The sequence below is a fragment of the Cydia fagiglandana genome, chromosome 9 (assembly GCF_963556715.1).
Source record: "Cydia fagiglandana chromosome 9, ilCydFagi1.1, whole genome shotgun sequence".
Taxonomy (NCBI): Eukaryota; Metazoa; Arthropoda; class Insecta; order Lepidoptera; family Tortricidae; genus Cydia; species Cydia fagiglandana.
The window spans coordinates 14,572,230-14,596,255 of record NC_085940.1 but is presented as its reverse complement, the minus strand read 5'-3'; the positions used below and the strand labels follow the sequence as shown (position 1 = coordinate 14,596,255).

General features: G+C 38.6%; 2 protein-coding genes across 2 annotated transcripts; both read right to left on the bottom strand.

The window, feature by feature from the left end:
- Window positions 1-287: 287 nt before the first annotated feature.
- On the bottom strand, window positions 288-8,432 carry LOC134667440 (E3 ubiquitin-protein ligase CHIP). The gene is made up of 7 exons (XM_063524851.1): window positions 8,020-8,432; window positions 7,141-7,339; window positions 6,341-6,482; window positions 4,738-4,840; window positions 3,857-3,913; window positions 3,016-3,132; window positions 288-2,133 (listed from the first exon to the last, which is right to left on the bottom strand). Exons 1-7 carry the CDS (start codon window positions 8,143-8,145, stop codon window positions 2,008-2,010), a joined length of 870 nt encoding a protein of 289 aa, XP_063380921.1. The 5' UTR covers window positions 8,146-8,432; the 3' UTR covers window positions 288-2,007.
- A 1,077-nt stretch (window positions 8,433-9,509) lies between these two features.
- Window positions 9,510-23,386, bottom strand: LOC134667439 (uncharacterized). Its single transcript, XM_063524850.1, has 11 exons — window positions 23,274-23,386; window positions 22,132-22,342; window positions 21,346-21,466; window positions 16,653-16,832; window positions 14,060-14,152; window positions 13,480-13,635; window positions 12,592-12,759; window positions 11,646-11,822; window positions 10,947-11,099; window positions 9,810-9,928; window positions 9,510-9,702 (listed from the first exon to the last, which is right to left on the bottom strand). The coding sequence occupies exons 2-11, from the start codon at window positions 22,338-22,340 to the stop codon at window positions 9,543-9,545; spliced, it is 1,536 nt and encodes a 511-aa protein (XP_063380920.1). The 5' UTR covers window positions 22,341-22,342; window positions 23,274-23,386; the 3' UTR covers window positions 9,510-9,542.
- Window positions 23,387-24,026: the final 640 nt, after the last annotated feature.

Below are 24,026 nucleotides of genomic sequence, written 5' to 3'. Positions count from 1 at the left end.
GAGGATTCCTAGTCTATGGAGTAAACACACAATGGACCAAAAAATGCAAACATTGGCACGCATTTTTTTGGAGAATTAGATCATAAAAAAAGTGATTGATTTATCCTAGATTGCCAAGATTCTTATATAAGTAATTATGTATTTGTTAATTATTAAGCTGTTCCAATAAGCATACTTTTAGTGGTGTAAAAAATACACATTCGATTTTATTCATACTGTTAAAAAAGTTAACTGAATGGGGAAGGGGGGATACATTTTATTCGGTTAACAAATTAAGGTACACACTGTGCAGTTTGGATTTATATTTATGGTCCTTAAAATATTACAAATCAATACAATATTTACATTTATTTATACACTCGGATGTTTTTAATATTTAAAATAACATTTATAATTCAATTTGCATAGAAAGTGTAAGAGTACTAGAAAGATAACTATAATAGGCTACTTTACAATAGATAGATTATTTCTTTACAGTAGCCGATGCACCCAACGGTTTTAAAATAAGTAAAAAGATACATAAGTAAATGTGAAAAAATAAACATACTTATATGTATCAGTATACAGGGTGATTCAGGAGACGTGAGCAGGACTAACACTGTGCATTTCGTAAATTATAAGCAACTGTTTCCTACCAGTATTAGTGAGGTTAACGTTAATTTTCTAGTCGTGTTGAAAAAAAAAGTTATTAATTTATTTACGACATAGATGGTCACCCTAACATTAGAATACTAAACTACCGATATTCTGTGTCAAATTGAATGTCATCACTGTCATCACGGTCTGCTTACTTTTAAAAACTCGTATCTCACTCAGGTTTCACATTTTATTTTCTTCGTGTAAGAGGTTTTATGTTTATTAATTAGGTCTTGTAGGGTGACCATGATTGTAGAGAATTAAATTTGCCCTCACCAAAATGTTGAAACATAAGAAAAAGTGTGGTTGTTTCACCTACATACGACGGTGATCGATCAATTATCAGTTACTGAGTGTGCAGGATTAGTCCTGCTCACGTCTCATGAATCACCCTGTATACAGTGGCGTCTCTCTTAACATATTCAGTGCGAGCGCGAGCTACCGGCTACGAGCGTAGCCGATAACACGGAGAAAACCGTATGTAGCGAAAAGCGATGACGAATAGTGAACCCACCTAGTGGGGTCGAAAAACCATATTCGGCCCATCTCTTTTGGCCGTTGGCATAGGGAATGCAAATCGGTTATAACCGTAACCGAAATATTCGGTTATAACCGAATATTTTGACAAAATTTCATAACCGAATATTGCAAACTCGAATAACCCGTTACGGTTATTTTCGGCTATTTATTTATGACTTAAATTGTATGTGTTTATCATCTTATGACTACAAAATCCTGCCTTTTTTGGCTGTGACGCATGTGACTATAATTTTTGTCATTCGTGGACTTTAATAACTAGAATATACCAAATTTACTTCTCTTATTTATTAAATATTTTTATTAAATATTGTATCACGTCCAAGGTCATATTTAACTTCTACTGTACTTGGTGTGTTTTATTAAAAAACGAAGACTTACTCACATTCCCTAATAGGTACTGTAGGTACTAAAATAAAGATTTTTGTATTTTTTTAATTACTTCATTGTAAATTTATAATTTTTCGTCGAAAATAACTGTAACCGATTATAACCGATATTCGGTTATTTTTCGGGCATAACCGTAACCGAAATCGGTTATGAAGTTTGGCCGGTTATTGCATTCCTAGTTGGCAATCTTGACGCATCTTATACAAACAATGAGACTGCTTTCTTACAAGGGTAGTCCCACGGACTCGGACCATGAACCAGATTTATAGTATAACATGACAATTTAAACTTAATTACCCATTAGGGAATGCAAATCGGTTATTTTCGGTTATTTTTTGTATGGAAATAATCGGTTATTAACCGAAACCGCGGTTATTTCCATACAAAAAATAACCAATTTGCATTCCCTATTACCCATACATAATCTTCATAAACTTGAACCAGTTAATAGTCGAGCGCCCACTCGTTCTCCTGAAGGAAGGAGTCGACAACCTCCTTCATCGTGAAGTTAGGGATGAGCTGATCTGATGTTAGCTTCACGCGCGTCACTGGATCGAAATGGCCGACGCGCTGAAATAGTAGTTTGAAGTTGAATAACAGTGATAGCATGCAAAAAATCAGGTTGGTATACAATAACAGCTACAAATCTAATATATATACAACAACAAAAAAATCACGGCGCATTATATCCTCTAGCCGCCCAGACATAAAACATGCCAATACAAATCCAATAGTGATTTGTCAAAATAAAGATTCAAATTAGAATGGAACAGGAGTCCTTTTTATAGGCCCCTGGGCGGTTAGAGGTTAAAATTTGAAAAATTTATAACGTATTTATGTCAAAGTACCTACTTTTTGAGCGGCGTCGGTAAATATTATCTATCTACCGTAACTTAGGCGAGACACTAGGCCAAAGGTATGGTGCAATCTTTTCGAGCGATGGCGCCATAACTTTCAGCCTACTCTCGAGTAGATGGCATTAATATTTAATAATAATTTGTTATTCTTTCACCACACATATCTTCTTCTTCCTCGCGTTATCCCAGCATTTTGCCACGGCTCATGGGAGCCTGGGGTCCGCTTGACAACTAATCCCATGAATTGACGTAGGCACTAGTTTTTACGAAAGCGACTGCCATCTGACCTTTCAACCCAGAGGGTAAACTAGGCCTTATTGGGATTAGTCCGGTTTCCTCACGATGTTTTCCTTCACCGAAAAGCGACTGACAAATATCAAATGATATTTCGAGTTCCGAAAAACTCATTGGTACGAGCCGGGGTTTGAACCCGCGACCGCCGGATTGAAAGTCGCACGCTCTTACCGCTAGGCCACCAGCGCTTCACAACACAAATATCAGTGAAAGAATAACGATCAAAGTCAAATGGTGTTCTAACAGTTTTAATAGTTGTATAAAGTAGCTATTAAATCTTGTAAGTTTTGTTTAAACATACCTCGAGATGTTCTTCAATGTCTTTCCTCTCGTACGTGATGCCGCTCGGCGTGATCACCGGGTCGTTTAGTATTTCGAAGCTTATCTTCCCACATAGGTAATCCGGAACGTCACGTTTCTAAAACAAAACAATTAGCTGCCAAAAAATTGTTGTGTGACACACTTTTACTGCTCACTGTATTTCTTCTCATTGGCAGGTCTATTTATCAAGTTATTCTCGAGACCTATCTCATGAGCCTAAATGAAAAAGTGGCGACCACGTACCGGAAGGCGCAGCGTGGGTAGACCCCCCACAAGGTGGACTGATGACCTGGTGAAGGTCGCGGGAGTCCGCTGGAGGCGGGTGGCGCAAGACCGGTCATTGTGGCACTCTTTGGGGGAGGTGATGATGATGATGATGATGAATCGGAATAGGGAATATTACGCAAAACTCTGCGTAGATGGCGTCACTAGGCCAATCACATGGCCTACCATGAAACACGACAATCAAAAGTTCGGTTTCAGCCTCACTCTTGCTTATTCGATCAATAGAGAGGCAGATAAAGAAATTTCGATTTTCGCGTTTTCTCGGTAGGCCACCTGTAAACAAACCGCCTTGATGCATGAATATCATGGTGAAAACTCTATGGTTTACTAAACAAATTAGTGCTGCACTCTGGCGGCAGAGCATTGCAATACCCCCTATTACGGAAGAACCCTACAACTGAATCACATTTTGGGAAGTGGTTCTAAGTCAGGTTACAAGATTTGAAGCCATATAGAAATATATGCAGTGAAGCTAAAGAAGTGGAAAAGATAACATAGGAGTTCTCTTTTTATATAAGATTGGTTTTAACCCTTACCCTTCTCCTATCATCTACTTTGGCAAATAAATTATTTAGCTCGCTGGTGTAATTATTCTGAAACAAAAAATGAGTTTTATAAGTAGAATCATATTTAAATTACCTGAGCATTTACTGTCGTGGGTAAATTACTGTGTGTTATATATTGCTAGATTCTATGCATCCAAAGTTAAAACGGCCGTTTTTGTTTTGAATTCATAGATCAACGAATCCAGCAACATAAAAACTTAAATACAAAATACAGTACGTAGCGGCCCCCTTTTTCCAATATCTTTCGTTAAATTTAATCGCGATTATTTACCAGTGGCGCTAGTCTTCTTCTTCCTCGCGTTATCCCGGCATTTCGCCACGGCTCATGAGAGCCTGGGGTCCGCTTGACAACTAATCCCATGATTTGACGTAGGCACTAGTTTTTACGAAAGCGACTGCCATCAGACCTTCCAACCCAGAGGGTAAACTAGGCCTTATTGGGATTAGTCCGGTTTCCTCACGATGTTTTCCTTCACCGAAAAGCGACTAGTAAATATCAAATGATATTTCGTATATAAGTTCAGAAAAACTCATTGGTACGAGCCGGGGTTTGAACCCGCGACCTCCAGATTGCAAGTCGCACGCTCTCACCGCTAGGCCACCAGCGCTTTTTCACCAGTGGCGCTAGTGTGTACGTTGATAGACTCTTAACCTTTTCGACGCCGTGTCAAACACAAAAACTGTCACCGAAGTGTCAAAACTGAAATTGAACTTTATGCGTATGCACGTAGGTCTATGCTGCTCTGTGGTCTGTGACCGATTAATCAGTCTTCGGCGTTGAACCTGCGGTGCGGATATATCGGTCATTGGCGTCGAAAAGGTTAAAGTTTCAGAGAACTGGAATAACTTACACATTCTTCTTCTATATTCGCCGTTTTTAAATTAACATCCTCTTCGCTATTGTTCTCTAGTTTTAAGGCTTCCACTCTACGCTGCATGTCTTCACTTATTAACCTGCAAGTGGGCGGGAAATGTCAAAGGTTAGGTATTACTGCACTTAGTGTACGAGTGATGTCTTTTTGCGTAAAACCGTGGGCGGGAAACGTAATAAGCTAATAAGATTACCGAGGTAATTCAATCTAGAAGTGTTAAAAGGTGAATTCTTACGCCCTTATTCATAAACGCGCTACCAACCTCAATTAGCTAATAAAAACGGCTCGATTCGGGAAATGAATTAGACACTCACTAGATATGAAATAGTAAAGATATGTGACGTTCCACTGCAAAAGGTATCCTATGGCGGCCGGCGCTTACGTCGCATAGCGCCGCAATAATATTGGAGCGGCGTTAATAATAGCGTAAGCGCTAACCGCCATAAGGTACCTTTACCCGTGGGACGTCACATATCTTTACTATATCGTATCTAGTTAATCCTACCTTCCAACCTAAAAGTCCAACAGTCCAACTCAAGGAAGGAAGGTTAGAGGAGGCCTTTTGCCAATAAATGGCACACAGACAGAAAAAAAACGCAAGAACTGTAGAAAATAATGCAATCTACTGTCTGAAATAAAGGATTATTACATTATTACATTATTACATCTAGTTAATCTCTAATTTCATTTCCCGAATCGCGCCGAATGTCTTCTCTCTGTCATTTTGACTTATTATGTATTTGTAAAGTATAAATTTAACTAAATCAGACCCGTGAAGTTTTATAAATAAGGGGGTTAGACATGTACTATTGAATCACCAAGAGCACCTAAAGGGGTCTTCACATTAGATGAAGTTCCCTACTACGTTCCAGTAGGCTTTGAACAGGAGCGCCGCTCCCTCTCTAATTAACACAGAAAAAGACGGGTACTTAGTCCATCTCGCGGCGCTACTGTGCTAAGCCCACAGTTTAGCATATACGTTTAGCACAGTTAAAAGTACAGCACTTAATTAGTTTGATGAAATTTAGATCATATTCAAATGGAAGAAAGTTGCTTAATTCGTTTAATTTTCAAACAAAACAAAATCAACTCTATTTCCTACCTTATAAGATTCAAACTTGACTAACAAATTTTTGTTTTGTCATTTGCATGGCCTTAGGAGGTTGTTTATTCATGAGTAACTTTGCCGAGTATAAAAAAATATTATTATCTTGATGAGGATGGTGTTTTGCAGTCCCACATCAGTGACATAGGATCGTGAACAGATTTTAGAAGGCTTTAATTTGTTAGACTTATATTGACAGCGATATGAACCGTGATTGATTACCTTTTATTCATATCATGGTCGATATATTTAAGTCTAGTGAAACTAACCATGACTCATTCAAAACTGCCTTTAATTTATTCTTATTATTATAGCCTCTTTATTTCCATAACTCTTACAAATTATTTAGTTCCAATTTTTATTTTTATTCGTAGATTCAATTAAAATATGTTTTTTACTGTTGTCGTTTTGTTGATTTTTGTCCTTCCTTGAGGTATGGATCCCGTTTGGGTAAAGGTTTTAAAAATTTATTCTTACCTATTCAGATATGTCTGAAGTTCAATTTCCTGTGTGATCCTCTTCTCTTCCTGAACATTCCATCTCTTTTTCCTGGCAATACGGAGCTGTGCAGCGATGTCATCACCAAAGTTTAGTTTTTGCTCTCTGGCAAGGTCATTGGCTGAAAAGTAGTTACAATTTTGTTTGAAATTAGAACTTATTTAGCTTAAGATGTTTGTGTTTTGAGTTTGAGTTGGTCACAGGGTGTTTTCCTATTTTTCCCTACCAGGCACAGATGGGAATAGGAGCTTCATGTAAATCATTCCCATTTATACCCACCTCATGGGAGGGAATACACTGGTCATGGCTATTCCATGCTAATATAAATAAATATCACAGTAAGTTCAACAAGGCTTGTGTAACTAGCACAATAATAAATATAACAAATAGATATGGAAAAATACTTTTCATAGAAAACATCCATAACTCATAATTCTCATAAACAAATGCCCTTAGCAGGATTTGAACCTGGGACCTCCTGCTTCAAAGGCAGGGTCACTAGTAACTAGGCTAGGAGGCTGTTTGTCCCCTTTAACACATAAAGGTTATAATCGAGCACAGTGACATGGTAACTTTAGTTCTTATAGGATATTTTTGGCTAGATCCAGTAGTTTAATTCATTGTATTTTCACGTGAACATACAAACGAGTCTTGCTATTTCAGTCAGGCTTGGCAAAAAAGTACTGAGGTTGACTGAAGTAGTATGACAAATACGAACGTTTCCGAGAAAGTACAATGGAAAACGATTATGCACTACTTACATCTGTATATATATTTACCTCTATGAAGATGTTTGATAGCTTCATCATAGAACTCAAGCTCCACCAGAGCTTGTCCCAAAAAGAAGTGTCCCTTGACCTGGTTAGAGTCAATGTCAAGTGCGCGGCGGCAGTCTTGGCAAGTGGCTTCCCAGCGCTTCACCTTGAGGTGGCATAGTGCTCGGTTGGTGAAGTATGTGGCAACTGATGGATTCTTTATCTATAATGGAGATTTTGTCATGATTACAACTGTTTGGTGAAGGAAATGCAATAAACCAAAGAAAGTTCCTATTGATGTGAAAATGAATCTGCGTAACCAAAATTCTACTCTAATTTTTAAATTTTAAGAATATTTTTTTTTAATTTTTAACTTCAAGGTTGTTTTTTGGCTGGCAATTTTGGAACTCTAGAAGTTGGGATTTCTATTTTTTACCAGGGATAATGTATTTCAGATGTTTGATCAGATCAAAGCTTTAAAGTCCAGGACTGACTAAAACATACAGAAACTGTAACATTTTCAACTAGGACGTATATTTTTTCATACATGCTTTTATTCTTACAAAATAGTAGTCAAATTAAATTTTATAGCATAGTATGCTGGCAAAAAACACGGCTTAATGTATACAAAAAAATTAGAAAAAGTTTGAACCCTAATTTATGTTTTTATAACCAACTTTAAATGCTAACTTTAATCAATTATTTATCAATTCCAACAAAGATATATCAATAGAAAGAGTGAACCAAGAAAATTGATTTGCTAAATTTAATATGAATTTCAAATCATCATCTTGAATTGCTTAGGTAAGCACTGGTATCTTTGGAAATAGTATGTAGTAAATTGTGGTGAATCGTTAGGACCTGGGAAGCTTTTATGTGAAAAATACAACTTGTTTTACTTACTATAGCCTTCGTATAACAATTCATAGCATCTTCGTAACGACGCAAACTAAAAAGTCTGTTTCCTTGTTCTTTTAATTCTTTGTCACTAAGGTTTGCGGTAGAATACATATGCTTTTGCTTACTCATTTTTGAAGTTCTAAAAGATAATTATCATTATACGCTCAACAAAGATTAAAAAACTATTTACGCAATTTTCTTACACTCGAGAAAGTACCAATTTTATTATTTTATTTTTCCCCTTTCCAGAAATGTTTTGACATTGACGTTTTAGAACCACATAGACATAATATATATATAGACGGTGTCTCAGCGAGCTGTCACTGTTGCCACTTTTGTTTAGTGTACGATTAACAATTTAACACCACCTTGCTGTAGCCATGTCGATAAAGTCATATCGATAAACTATCGACATTTCTTACAATTTTAATTTTGCTTCAAAGGTTTGACGATATCTAAAATGAACAAAAACGCTTTTATTCTTTATTGTGGTTATCAGATCACAATTTTATCGTCACGCCCCAGCAGGGAACCAAGGGAAAGTTCAGATATTTAATTAAAATACATAAATACCTACTAAGATATGTGTTCCGCAATAATTGAAATATTTTATTATATTCTAATATAATAATTATAGAAAAATAATTCATTAGCATTTCAATTATGTATATGTTTAACGAAGATATTGAAGCTTCAATTAATAGCTATTTCGTTCCGCTGTGTAGCGTTTATCGATATATAACATGATTAAAATCGACTTTTCACATCCCTAAAAGAACACACATACACGCTTATACGCACACATTCACAGCCTGGATGCATCAAAAAAGGCAACACTTGATTTGAAGTTCACCTTGTCAGCAGTATGGTTGTCCTTTTTTGACAAATGGCATTTTAAAAGAGCGAGGAGAGAGAAATGATACTAGTTGCTGCGCCGTCAAATAGAACAATAAACGTAGGGGCCTTGTAGAACCACTGTCATGACAGTTGTTTTCTTTTTCCTCTCTCCTGCTGGTTTATGGTTTCGTTTTTGGAGATTGCTAGACGCTAAAGTTTGCTAAAGCACCCTCTACATGTTGCGTGAAGCACGCGACTTACTACGCGCGAAGTCGAAAATTGACTCGAATATGAATAGAGAATATTACGCGAAACTCTGCGTAGGGGGCGCTACTACCACAATCCATCACAATCTGGGGGTCTTCCACGAAACAAGAAAATCGCAATTTCGTTATGTAACCTCTCTATCACTCTTGCATTATATTCGAGCGATAAAGAGGCAGATAATTCAATTTTCGCGTTTCCCGGTGGACCCTTGTTAACAAACCGCCTATTGCATATAAGTTCTGCCATCTTGTGGGCTACATTGGAAGCTTAAACTTGACATTTACACTTTGCGCCAAAAAAGGGGGCTTCTGTGCTGCCTCCTAGCTTTCATACATGCCCCCTATATGAGATAATAAATCATTGTAAAACAATAAAAAAAAGACAAACTGGGCAGTAGCTAGAAGAATCAATTTATTGTCTATTTAAACTGGGGATTTATAACTAGCAATTTTCGAAGCGGTATAGAGACTCGAAAAGTCTCGGCTCCAAAGGTTATAACGTTTGCAGCCCTTTTTGTACAGCTCTGAAAATCTGACTTTTGAAGCAGTGATGTTCGAAGTTTTATTTTTCTCGTACGAGGATCTGAAATATTATTATAAAGTTCAGATACTTTAGAAAAAAGTATGTAGGTATGTATAATACCATGTACGATTAAAAAACCGCACCATACGTAGATATAAATTACGTACGTAACGGTGGGATCCTTGAATAGCGGCGGTTTGAGTGGCAGATTCAAGCTCATACTCATCAAAGGACACGGGAAACTGATGCCGGCAAAGTCCATGATACCATTATCCATTGACGGAAACTGCAAGAGGAATAGAGGCGCTTAATTAGCGCACTGGACATGATTCACATGTCGTTCTGATGTGCGAGCGGGATGTCGCTATAATACGTGCATAACGTTGACTCGCTTAAACATCGGAGCGACGCGACGACGGGCGAATCGCATCCGGGGGCATACTTAACTGTGAAAACCGAAATTCGCAAATTGCGAGAATCTTTCTCTTTTACTCCAATGAAGGCGTAATAAGAATGAAAGAGAAAAATGCCCGCAATTTGCGAACTTCGATTTTCGCGGTTATAGCCCTGGTGTTCTAAGCGCCATAGGTGTGACTTTGGTCTGTCTCATTCTCCTCCCTTCTCAAGGCTACTCTTACTACAATCCATAATAGAGTTATAATGGGACGCGGAGGGCTGCGGCCCGCAGTCTGCGCCGGTCCGTCACCGTCAACGCAAGCTCCTGATGACACTCCTCGCTACGGAGTGAAACATGTCGAGAATTTTTCGACTTGAAATACGTGAGTGACCCGTTCTTAATAGATTTAATATGCCAATGATATTACTTTAGGTATATACCGGGTGTGGCCTGTAATATGAGCAAAAAATTTAACTGTAAGGCTGTACTCCTCATACTGATCAACATTTCCTCAGCGACTTTTGAAAATAACTTGTACTTTGATTTTTAAAACACTTTAAAGGTTATTCAAAGATGCAATGTATTGCGAATTTTGTTATGAACGTCAATCACAATGATATGGCGTGGCGATGGCGTCCATTGTAGATAATATTTATTTTGTATGAAAACTAGGAAGTCTAAATACTTCATATTTTTTTAAAGTTGTTGAACAAAAGTGTCACCGTTTGAGGAGTACAATCTATGTTCTGATTATTTGCTCATGTTACAGGCCACACCCGGTATACATAATTAAAATACCATTGGGCTACCTATTGTTCTTGGAAATCCATATTCTGGAGCAAGGAGTAAAAAAATATTGTAATCGAATGTAGTATCTGTAATATCAAAAGAGCTTATAAAATAATACTTGTCTTTTTATGGGGGGTAGATTGACTCCATGCTTTGCGGGATTGTATTGTACGAGTACAGCCTTGCACCAATCCACCAAACTATCGTCGGCCGCGCCCCGGCGGTCTAGCCTCTCCGAGAGCTCGGCCAGATTACGAATTGGTGGCAGCTTCTGAAGTAATTTCAACAGTGACATAAGTATAGGTACGATTTAGGGAGTAACAATCCAAAATATTCAATATACAAAGATAGGTAATCTTCTTTTTATCAATATGTGACCGAACAACGACTATGCGATACATTTTGGAAGACACGCTGTTTTTAGGAGCTTTTGTCAGTAGAAAAAAGTGAGAATATCAAAATTTGTATAGCCTGTTCCACACACTCGTGCGCGAATCGAAGCCGCGAACGCGAGTGTGTGGATTCGAGAGCGCCTGCGAGTTATGAGTGTGAGTGGGCTTATAGGAGATCGATCCTCCAAAATTATAGGCTTACCAGAGTGTATTTACTTTTAATTAGTATCTTTACATAATTAGTCATAGATAAACATGGGTCATTCATCATATCAGCTGAAAGGCGTCCAATGTCCAACTTTTGCTTGAAAACAACAATTTCTGTATCAGTCGGCGAAATAAAGTAGGTATGACCATATAAATACCTACTAATGTGCTCAACATATGAGCGTGTTTTGCCACTTACAATAAAGAAATACACTTACAATTTTTGTATCACGCAAAACGCATTTTAATAAATTTGTAGCCCCAGACTTTTGGCTGGGCTGCTTGGAATAATTCTGCCGTTTTATACACTCCCGGGACGCGAGAGTACTGCTGGTAGTCACGGTGTCATACGAGTCCATACTCTGGTTGATTGTGTCATGACGGAGCATTATTTCCTGAAATGAAGGGTATAGCTAAATTAAGGGTTCAGTTAGGCCTCGAATAACCATGTAAGTACTCATGGCCTTCCAAAGTAAAGAGTCCGCAGCAAGCTCAGTTATCCATACAAACGTAGTTTTACGCTCTCATAAAAATCCTTGCTAGATTGCTGTAAAACTTTGTACCTACTCACAATAACATAAGGTATATTAGGTACATATATATATGCCTGTAATTAGTTTATTTAGTTTCAGATGCCATAGTTAAAAAAATACAGCGAATTAATCACAATGCGCTTATGAACGTCAAATAAAGCTACACCGCACCGGCTCCCACCCTACACCTCTGCCTCGAGAAGATTTTTGGAAGAATTGGAGGAGGGTATCCCAATATGGGACTGGCAAAAACGTTTTTCAAAACATTATTAGGTAGGTAGGTACATCTTATAACTAACATGCATTACGAGTAAATAAGAAAAATACATTATCAAACTGCACAACGGGACTTAATCGCGTATTAGTTTTAAGATTTACCTCCGACGTTTTGAGGACGGTGTTGTCCCCGTGGTCTCGGAGAAGGGTCTTCTCTTAAATACGCGATTAAGTCCCGTTGTGCAGTTTGATAATGTTTAATAATCGTGAAAGTTTAAATCAGTGTTAAGAAAAATACAATTTAAATTACTGTTCGTATTGCGTATTCGTTCGTAAATGTAGCCCTCGTAAAGCATCTTGGCAATTTTAATGAATAGAACTTGCCTACACAAATAAATGCTATTCAAAGTCTTACCGTCAGCTTCGCAATATCCATATCAATTTTGAGACGTGCGGCAATCTCGGACTTGAGTTCTTCGACGAGATACGCCCAGTATCTGTTGACCCGCGCACAGTCCGCCAGGTCCGCTCGAGGCAAAAAATTCAATATTCGCTTGGCTATCGCTTGCGGTAGTAACTGAAGCTGTAAATTAGCGACTAGGTATACAACATGCGCACGTAGGTACCAGAAAACTTAATATATATTAGCAATAAGTTATTAATAGGTATATTAATACTGATAATGTATCGCCGGAGATAGGGCTTTAGTTTCCCTTAATGCAAATCTGGACGCGCTTTAAGCATTGATTTAGTTTAGACGGATCATAATCATATAGATACCTACGTTCATCATCATCATCTCAGCCATAAGGGCCCGGGGGGACATCTGGCGTCTTTCGAGCGTCGGCGTCTACAATTGTATGGCCGCTACTCGACACAACGTCGACGCAACGTCGACGCAACTGCGCAGCGACGTCATTTTCCATAGCGCTGACCAGACGCCGACAGACGCCGACGCTCGAAAGACGCTAGATGTGGGGGGGGCCTAAGACGTCCACTGCTGAACATAGGCCTCCCCCTTGGACCTCCATTCGTACCGGTTGGAAGCGACCCGCATCCAGCGTCTTCCGGCGGCCTACCTACCTGCTTTAGAGTTTAGATACCTACGTTACTTGCGTGTCATTTTTTTCAAAACCAAGCCCCATTTACCGAGTCCCATTTCTATCGCGTATCTTCACATGTAAAAGTAATTCTAATTTCGTTAATTCGGAACTTAAACTACCACGATTAGATTAAGTTCGCTTGATAGATTTTGCCCCTTAAATACGTTTGATAATAGCTATCTGTAGATGTATTTACGTACATAATCCACAGTCTCTGTGACTTCTGGTTTAGGTCTGTTAATTTTCCATATCCTCTTCTTCGTCCCATCGCTGAAGGTTAACTCCACTTCCTCAAGTCTTTGGCTGTCTTTCACAGACCTGATGATAGATGTCCATTGAGCCAAACATATCTCCAGCTGCCAAAACAATCAACAATCAATTAGTTAAAGAATGCTTACATTTATAACTATGTAGTACATGATGATGGCTACTTATTATATTTGTAAACTACCGACCCTTACACTTCGCTTCGCACGGATTTACAAATTATACACCTAAACCTACCCCAAGAATCCCTCCATTGATAGGCGAAAACCGAATGAAAATCCGTTTAATAGTTTTTGAGTCTATCGTGAACATACAAACACACAAACAGGCAGACGCGGCGGGGGACTTTGTTTTATAATGGCTCCTCTACATGATGGGCCAACGCCGGCCACTCCATGGGACGCAGCCATGCGGTAGAATGAGACAGCAATATCACTTGCTCCCTCTAACGCATAAATGCGTCCCTTGGAGTAGCCGGCGTTGGCCCATCGTGTAGAGGAGCCATCACAGTACCTCCCGCTGTGGGTCTTTCGGAGCCGGAAAAGTAACCCCAGCATCTCCAGCTGCTTCGCTCACAGAAGGTTTACGACGTGAATCTTTCTTGACCTGTAAGAAATATTATCTTGTTTTCAGAGCAGAAAACTACAATCACTTTACATCTACTCACAGACCACTGATCAAAACTTTTGCGCAGTGTAATAAGTAGATATTGCGGCAAAAGCTAGATGTAAACATCATACCTACTGGTAAAAACCGGCCTGTAGTTCGTTTTTTTTATCATTAAAAAGAACTTGCAGGAAGGTAAGCGATCTTGACACGTCTTTTAATTGAAAAACGCTTTTTAAAAATCAAAACTATTACTTACTTATGAAAGCAGAAGAATATATATACATGATCGTATTAGATTCATAATTGTTACATATTTTTAAAACGTGTTTTTCAATTAAAAGACACATCGAGATTGTTTACCTTTTTACTAATGCTAAAAAACTATATACAACGTGTTTTTTTTTATTTCCGTTAACTTCGGGGTATGGTTAAGTACGTTTAAGAGAACTAAATGGCATAATTAATTTTCAAAAAAAAAATTTTTTTTTGCTTTTTTTTTTAAATAACTAACGTTAAAAAGTAATTAAATGTAGCATATAGCGTAATTGTAACACGAGCATTACATTTAACTCAACCAAACAATTGAAATCTGTGACATATCAATGTCATTTCGAACATCGATCGACCGAGATTGAACTTAAGTTTAGTAGCAAATGTATGAACTCATTCTAAACACTAATCAATATGTAAACCGGCCCTAAGGCAAGTGTACACGCTTGTAGAGGCCTTATAGGAAAAAAATAAATTATTGATTATCTCCGAAATGGAGTTAATTAGAATATCGGTTTCTTTGAGAAAGTTACTTAATTTAAGCTCAGGAATGCACCCTTGAAATTAACGGAAATCAAAAAAAACACGGTGTATAGTGTGAGTCGGACTTGCCCACGAAGGGTTCCGTACCATTACGCAAAAAACGCACTATTTTATTCTGTTTTTAGTATTTGTTCTTATAGCGGGAATAGAAATACATCATCTGTTATCACGGTTCAGACAGATAGAGAGACGGACAGACGGAGAGTGGAGTCTTAGTATAAGGGTCCCGTTTCTACCCTTTGGGTATACGGAACCCTAAAAAATACTAACTACTAAATACTGAGAGAAATCGTTTATAAACACCGCATGATGATTACCAACGAAATTTTTTATTCCAAAATATATATACATTTATTTTTGTGTCTGTCAGCGTCTAAGCAGAGAAGACTTCGTCGGCTCGGTCACGTACATCGCATGGACATGGACCCTGGGAGACTATCACGCCAAGTAATCCTGGGTCATGGCTCCTCTTCATGATGGGCCAACGCCAGCCACTCCAAGGGACGCAGCCATGCGGTAGAATGAGATAGCAATATCACTTGCTCCCTCTAACGCATAAATGCGTCCCTTGGTGTGGCCTGCGTTGGCCCATCGTGTAGACGAGCCATTAGATAGCGGACGTAATAATACCTACTGGGCGCCCAACTCTACGGTTTAAAGCCTCCTCCACACTCGTGCGCGAATCGCGGCGCGAAGCCGCGAACGCGAGTGTGGCGTCGATTTTCGCAGACAGCGAAATCGACTCCACACTCGCGTTCGCGGCTTCGCCCGCGATTCACGCGCATAGTCTGGAGGGGGCTTAAGGACTCCTGTAAGCGTGACATGGATAGTTTTGGTCGTGCTCTACCACCTCCTGCGGACTCGCGTTTTTTGTGCGATCGATGTGGCAAGAAATGCCGCGCTGCTATAGGAGTTTATAGCCATCAAAGGCGATGCGGGACCCCATAAGTTGGATCCAGATTAGTACATTTTTCGCCAATCTGATTCAATTGCCCAATCGAATCAGGAGATGCGGACGCAGATACCAGTTCTGGGGCATTTTTTCAATTTAGAGGGCTCTACTATCACCATAAATCTAAAATTGGAGATTGAAGCCAATTTCATTTCTGATCAAATCGACTAATTTGATCAGTCCTGTCTGGATACAGCCCCCTCCACACTCGTGCGCGAATCGCGGCGCGAAGCCGCGAACGCGAGTGTGCCGTCGATTTTCGCAGACAGCGAAATCGACTCCACACTCGCGTTCGCGGCTTCGCCCGCGATTCATGCACATAGTCTGGAGGGGGCTTACCACTTTCAACACACAAGCGCCACAACAAGCTTCGGTATCGTCTTGGGTCGTCCCATTCGCTTTTCGTCAAGTTCTTAAATTAGTCCTATTCTGCTTTCGTCACTCATTCTACATTCGTTACAATCGTCGGTGGCTTTCAATGTAGAATGAGTAACGAAAGCAGAATAGGACTAATTTAAGAACTTGACGAAAAACGAATGGGACGACCCAAGACGATACCCAAGCTTCTACAACAGTGGCCTATTTTATAAAGCTACAAGTTACAATTTACAAGCGGAAGTCTCGTTCTAACACATAGGGTTAGAAAGAGACTTCCGCTTGTAAATTGTAACTTGTAGCTTTATAAAATAGGCCACAGATGTTGCCAACGATGATGTCAACGTCTACACATACCTTATCGTCCATCGGCATCGATATTTCACGTCCTTCAATAACCGATACACTCGCTAGTAAATTCTGGAGTTGTTCCTCGCGGTATTCGTCGAAAATAGCCTGGGCTTTGTTAAACACCGCCCACACGATGGGACCACCGGCGATCTTGAGCAGCTCTGACATAAACTCGGCTTTGCGACTCTGTTTTATAAATGAATCTAGTATTTTAACTGGATAAGGCATGATGGGTGAGGAAATGAGCGAACGGAATAGTCTTATGTATCTTTCAGTAGGAGTAGCAGCGAAAGCGCTATTATTGTTTGTCCTTGTCACAGTCTCACATTTTTTTTATTCCCCATCATAAATTAGTATGGGTTATGGTGGGCAACAAATAAACGACCAATCATAGTGTCGCATTGCCTATGTTTTGTCCCTCACGGAGGCACGCATATAATTATCACTTCTATAAGAACCTTCTATGGTTTTATAACTGGGTCAAGCAAATCTTGTCAGTAGCAAACGGCGGCAAATTTGAAAAATCGCGGGTTAGCAACACTGTGTTCGAATAATTCGTGTTAAGGGTGTGTATATGTAAATAGGTTTTGATACGTTTACACTATTATCTATGTCTAGTCTTAAGTTCTTTTTTAATTCCATATTTAAATTCTAATGTTATTTTGACTGTTTATATTGTTGTTTGTCAGTTCGCAAAATAAACCCATCACAACTAGTCGACTGCCTGGTTTATTGATTATTTTCCACTTTAGCTATCGAAATTCCCTCTTCTTTACTTGTCTGTCTTCTTCAATTCGAAAATCGCGTGTCATCTTTGTTTTATCTGTGGAATGTGGATCGTGAATGACAGCCATCATCTTGTTTGTTTACAAATGGTTTACAATGTTTACATTCTGAATCGATTCTATTTCAAGAGATATTTCTGCTGTGTCACCATTAAATACCAATATATTAAACAAGACTGTGCTTAATTAAAGCTAAGGTGCCTACAATGCCTACAGTGCCAACTGAGAAATCTAATAAAATATGAAAATCCAGTATGACATCTACCTGCTGAAGCAATGATTTTATTCATACATTCTTGTTTAACGGCATAGTCCACTTACAATTTTATTTTGAGATCTTCAAATTAGTTAATCATTTTTATCAACATCACACACCGCTTTTAAATTGTCCGTCCATACGTATTAATAACAATTTCAAACATTTTCAATAGAGAATCCGCGAGTGACAATTTGAATTGACGTACGTGACAAGGCGCGCTCAGCGGAAAAAAAAGTTTTGGTTCGATGTACATTGTACATTGCTGCTTTTCTTAGCGCAATACTACTCTTTGAGTGTTGCCCTACTTTAGTTTGCTTTACATTGCTACTGACAAGATTTGCTTGACGCACTATATATATTATAATTTGTCAGGACTATGACAATTGTTGGGGTTATTTTTAAACCTGGTATAGTACCTAGTTAGACCAAGAAAAGTCTGCAGAGATTTTGATAGCCCACGCAGTCCAAGTGTTATTTTGAACGTCGAACTTCTATGAAATTATGACGTATGAATAACATCACTTACACTGCGTGGGCCAAAGAATATAATACTCACTAGGAGAAGAACGGTAACTCCATACAAAAAAATGTCCCCAACCGTTTATACGTTTATACTACTGGCGCCCTCGATGTGTACCAATGGAACTAAAGTTGACAACCGGTTTAGCCTGGCGGGTATTGGTATTATAGGTATATAGTAATTATGTTGATAAACATATTTGTTATCTTCATATCACGAAATATATACCCCTTGTTTGTGGTATTATCTATTGATTTAAATAAAAGGCATATTTATGTTTATAACATTGTATTATGTTTTACATATAGAAATATACACTGAAAATTAAACCCTGACAACTTAATAAAAATAGACATTAATAAAGCGCATTTACAAAGTTTTCAGTATTATACAAATAACATTAGGCATGCCTACCTATAGTACCTATTACACTTTACACACAGATACACTACACTTTACACACGGCATTTTACACAGATTTCTAACTTGTATTAATTAATACGCTTTCCAGATGCGTTATGACTCGGTTCCTTCTGAACCCACTAAAGGTGTATAAATTTCACTCAGGCTGCTTCAACAGCCGTTGCTCCGCATTTAGCACGTTTTCTATGTGCATTGCTGTAATCTATGTAGGTACAGACTTACAGTCTTAAGTGGTTGTACCGCTACGTTGTATTTATTATTTAAAGATTTAATAAATAAAATTTTCGTTATAAACTTTAACCACAGCAGTTGGACAGAGTCATTGACAAATATATTTTTTTATTATGGTGGGTAGACGTACCTACCCTCCATATATTTTATGAATATTGATAAAGACAGTTGGAAGCAAATGTTCATTATAAAACTTAATCGCGTGTAATTAAGTTTTAAGCGTTTTAAGTCCCGTTTTATGATTAATTATGTATAAAATTCGTGATAATTTAAATCAGAGTTGGGAGCAATGTTGCTGTAGAAAAATGTTTTTATTTTTATTACTCGCAACTTTTTCTCGGAGGCCAACGCACACATAGAAGCATCAGGCGCACACATGCGCAATTATTTGGGGACATAACTTTCTTAGGAAGTGAACAGGCCTTGGCGTGGGCTATCAAAATCGCTGCAGACTTTTCTTGGTCTAACTCTAACAAATATATTCTAGGAATGGCTTCAGTCAATACTTCGTTTCTGCTTAAGTATTTACTACCTAGTCTGGATACTAGTGTCCGACCGAAGGTTCGGTTTCGGTTTCGGTTTCGGCCAGTTTCGGCCAAAAAATCATGTTTCGGCCGTAGTTTCGGTTTCGGCCAAAATACGGCCGAACCTTTCGGCCGGGCCGAAACTTACGAAATGGTACTTCGGACAAAGAGCAAAAGTTGGGGAATAAGTAGGACAACAATATTAATATCTAGGTACATATACTGATTCATGTATAGGTGGTATAGGTACATAATTTAATTGGTTTATTATAAAACACAATTCCACTAGTGAGGGCGCCACTGGACGGTCGACTCAGTCTTAAGAGGCTGTCAATACCTATAACGTGCACGCTGTCTAATTGTATCGGAGTGAATGAGATAGCACTGTCGCACGTAGCCGTTGGCCGAGTATCCGCTCGGCCCGAGTCGAACGATGTCTTTTTCGCTCTTATTCAATCACTTGTTCAGTCATTTTCTTATCTACCTCTAATGACAAATTTTAAGCGAGGCTAAAGGTTACGCTCAACTAGTGCTGCAAAGCATATTTTGCGAGGTCAGACAGCTGACTATTGATTAAAACGAAGAAAAAAACCCTTAAAAGTGCCCCCAGTACAGTTTTTCATACGAATGCTCAACCTTAGCCTCACTTTTTACCTCAATTTACCATTGGTTTGTGTTCCACATATCCTCTACTTCAGCTTAGCCTTTGGCCTCGCTGCGCCATGCTCAGCCTGCGGTCTCGCTTTTTAATACAATGGACATTGGTTGGAGTCTGTGCTCAACTACTTATTTTGAAGCCTGAAGCACGGCTTTGACTTCGCATGAAAGTTTGCCTCACTGGGGCACTTCGGACTTTTAGGCCCAGGTGAAGATCGGTACCCGGCCTTGCGATATTATTAACAAAAAATTTCGCGCTCGCTGCGCTCGCGTTTTTGGTTGACCCTGTGTCTACATGTTAGCTTGACTGGTGAATGAATAGAGTTACACCAAGAAAATTCTGCAATGATTTTGATAGCATACGCAGTGCAACTAGTGCAAATGTTATTTATACGTCTTATTTCATAGAAGTTTTGACGTTTAAAATAACACTTGCATTGCGTGTGTTATCAAAGTCGTTGCAGAATTATCTTGGTCTAACTCTAGTAATTTTCTTAAAAAACTGCTTAAGTAACATAAATTTCAAGGACATTGGGTGTTGACAGTCCCATAATATGTGTGTAAAAGCGGTTTTATGATATTTTTTCAACGATTCTAACAAGTCTACAAAAGTTTCGGTTTCGGCCGAAACTAGAGCCAAAGCCGAACATTCGGTGTCGGTTTCGGTTTCGGCAAAAAAACATGTTTCGGTCGGACACTACTGGATACCTAGTCTTTTTTTATTTAGAAATTTAATTCAGGCAACTAGCTGCCCATATTACAAATACATTTTAAAACATGTTTTTATTAAATGGGGCATTATCTGTAAAAAGGGAACTTATTGTCGATGGCGCTTACGCCACACAGCGTTGCGCGGCATTGTATTCATATCGGAGCTTCGTAATAAGGTCCCTTTTCATAGATAATATACCTACCTATATACTTACCTATGCCTCTTGTGTATGTAGGTAGTTTTATATCATAATTATATGTATAGTTAAAGAAAATCGATCTATGTATCTATACTAGGTACTTCATTACATTAAATGGAATCAAATGAAGAAATGTATAAAATATAAGTATGTATGACCTGTGCTGTTAGGTAGAATAGGTAAATGTAATTTCTACGTAGCCTAAGTGCGAAAATTTAAAGGGCCATTATGTACTGTAAAATGTTGTATGATATATACATGTGCGAATAGGTAATTCGCAACTCGTGTCGAATTAACACACTCCCTTCTATCATGTTTTAATTATCACCACTCGTTTCGTATTTCCTATTTTTCGCACTTGTATCGTAATTATTATAATTAAATCATACCGAGTCCAGGGTTCGGAAATATTTACGATCCCCTTCCATGACCTCTACTAGCACCCCTAAAGGTGTCGCCGTTCTGTTGTGATCCATAGGAGTCTGATCATAGCTGGTCCAAACAGTGCCTCTGAAAAGTACAGCCACACCACAAAATTTAATTTCATGCATATGTAGAGACAATTGCTTGATCTTGCTAAGGAATGAACGCGATCAGAATGAGAGCGATATTTTCACAAATAGATAGCGGAAGGTCGGCACACAACCTGGTAAGATCCAACGTTTTCCAATTTTACATATTTTTAGACATCACTACCTACACCATATAAAAACAAAGTCCTCCGTCGCGTCTGTCTGTGTGTTTGTTTGTATGTTCACGATAAACTCAAAAATTACTGAACGGATTTTAATGAGGTTTTCACCTATCAATATCTAGAGTGATTCTTGAGGAAGGTTTACGTTACGTATATAATTTGTTAACCCGTGCGAAGCCGGGGCGGGTCGCTAGTATTTTTATATACATAAGTACGTAAAGTCAGACCAAGAATAGTCTGCAGCGGATTTGATAGCCCACGCAGTGAAAGTGTTATTTTAAACGTCAAACTTCTATGAAATTATGACGTATAAATGACACTTGCACTGCGTGGGCTATCAAATCCGCTGCAGACTTTTTTTGGTCCGACACTAGGTACCATACTACGAAGTATCTGCACTGCTACTAATTATTATACTTACTGCTAAGTATTTGATGAAGATATTGAGATGAGTAGAATTCAATTTATATTAGGTACTTACTCAGATTGCGACGCAACGGCATCTTTCGGACGACAATTCCAGATAGATTTCAACAACAGAGACAACGTCCACGCGCAGGGAATGTCTTCCAGTAACATCAGGCAGAAGCGTTTCTTGTTTACACTTGAGATGCGGATAAACCAAAGTTTTGTAAACATCAAGTGATTGAGGAAACTAGTTTCATCCAAGTCGTAACATTGACATTGCATCTCTAAAATAGATAAATAAGTTTATAGGTAAACCTAGCATACCTACTTAATTACGTCGCTCAGCTCAGCGACCCGAAGTGGATCTTGGCCTACGACACTAGATATCGCCATTCGTTCCTATCCTGTGCGATCCGACGCCATTCAGCAGTTTGGATGTCGCACAGTATAACGCAAGTAAATTTGAATTGTAGAGGTTGATGGTAAGTACGTACTTCACTCAATATTTAGTTCGTCTGCTTGAAGCATTCGAGTAGTCGCAATCGCTCGAATATATTTTTAAGCATAGGTAATTTCATTATTGAAAGCGCTGGTGGCCTAGCGGTAAGAGCATCTGACTTTCAATCCGAAGGTCGCGGGTTCAAACCCCGGCTCGTACCAATGAGTTTTTCGGAACTTATGTACGAAATATCATTTGATATTTGCCAGTCGCTTTTCGGTGAAGGAAAACATCGTGAGGAAACCGGACTAATCCCAATAAGGCTTAGTTTCCCCTCTGGGTTGGAAGGTCAGATGGCAGTCGCTTTCGTAAAAACTAGTGCCTACGTCAAATCATGTCAAGCGATTAGTTATTAAGCGGACCCCAGGCTCCCATGAGCCGTGGCAAAATGCCGGGACAACGCCAGGAAGAAGAGGTAATTTCATTATTATTCTCCGTAATAATTCTATGGCGTCTTTGGCCACCATTAGGTAATCATAACGGAAGGCAATGAAATAAAAACATAACAGCATATTGAAATATGCCAAAGTGTACTTAAGCCACTTCGTGTGCCAAAGTACCCGTTAATATAGCCCTTGACAAAAGCTTGGCTATTATTACTTAAGTATCCATATGGGTACTTGTTTACCTACCTACTAGCTACCTACTACCACTACTACCTAGCCTACCAACTACTACTACACAAGCTAAAGGAGGAAAATGTAATTAGAGCATACCAAAACCACTCTGAATATCCCATAGTATAACATCTCTCAGGTGATGCACTTGCTTTGATACTTCGTCGAAGGTAATGTGATGGCTAGTGTAAGAAACTTGATCAGCAGGGAAACCGGTTGCACCTCTAGACAAACAAACACTTGACAATATCCAAATACGCATGTGCACTTAATACCTATGTTCTAGAACATAATTATGCTATATGCTAAGTCATTTTACCATGATGTTACTTAGGAAACATGAGAGTATGAGGCCAAAGATACACTTGTAAGTTTTACTTACGTAAGCAGGGATACAGCTAAATTACAGAATGAGAAAGGAATATAATTATCTCATTCTAACAAATAGCTTTGTCTCTACTTACAAGTATATCTTAGGCCTTAGGTTATAGCGTGTGATTACTAATTAAGTATACTGAATAAAATATTTCACAATATTCACGGCAAGGGACATGTCCATGGTACACATGAATTATTATGCCATGGACACTTCTCCCCTCTTTGGCGCGGGGATATCCTATTATCACGATAATTAGAATGAATGGCTCAGTTTCATGTTTATCTGTAAATGTTTACATTGACCAAAGTCCCGTTTACTTATTCCTAAAAAGAAAAAAAAAGATGTCCGTGGTACAACACCTTTCTCTATTATTTTGTTGCATTATTTAATCACAACTTTAAATAAATATTAATTTTATCATATATATATATATAATAGAAATAGTGTAGCAAAAATCTTTGACAACTCTGACA

What these genes read in the sequence shown, in the direction of transcription:
- LOC134667440 (XM_063524851.1), bottom strand. Translation starts at nt 8,145, where the DNA reads ATGAGTAAGCAAAAGCATATGTATTCTACCGCAAACCTTAGTGACAAA. An exon ending in ATTGTTATACGAAGGCTATA is followed by an intron (nt 7,340 to 8,019) that starts GTAAGTAAAACA and finishes TCTCCATTATAG; the next exon opens with ATAAAGAATCCATCAGTTGC. An exon ending in AAGTAGATGATAGGAGAAGG is followed by an intron (nt 3,133 to 3,856) that starts GTAAGGGTTAAA and finishes GTTTTGTTTTAG; the next exon opens with AAACGTGACGTTCCGGATTA.
- LOC134667439 (XM_063524850.1), bottom strand. Translation starts at nt 22,340, where the DNA reads ATGCAATGTCAATGTTACGACTTGGATGAAACTAGTTTCCTCAATCAC. An exon ending in CGAAAGACCCACAGCGGGAG is followed by an intron (nt 13,636 to 14,059) that starts GTACTGTGATGG and finishes TTGTTTTGGCAG; the next exon opens with CTGGAGATATGTTTGGCTCA. An exon ending in TCACAGAGACTGTGGATTAT is followed by an intron (nt 12,760 to 13,479) that starts GTACGTAAATAC and finishes GCTAATTTACAG; the next exon opens with CTTCAGTTACTACCGCAAGC.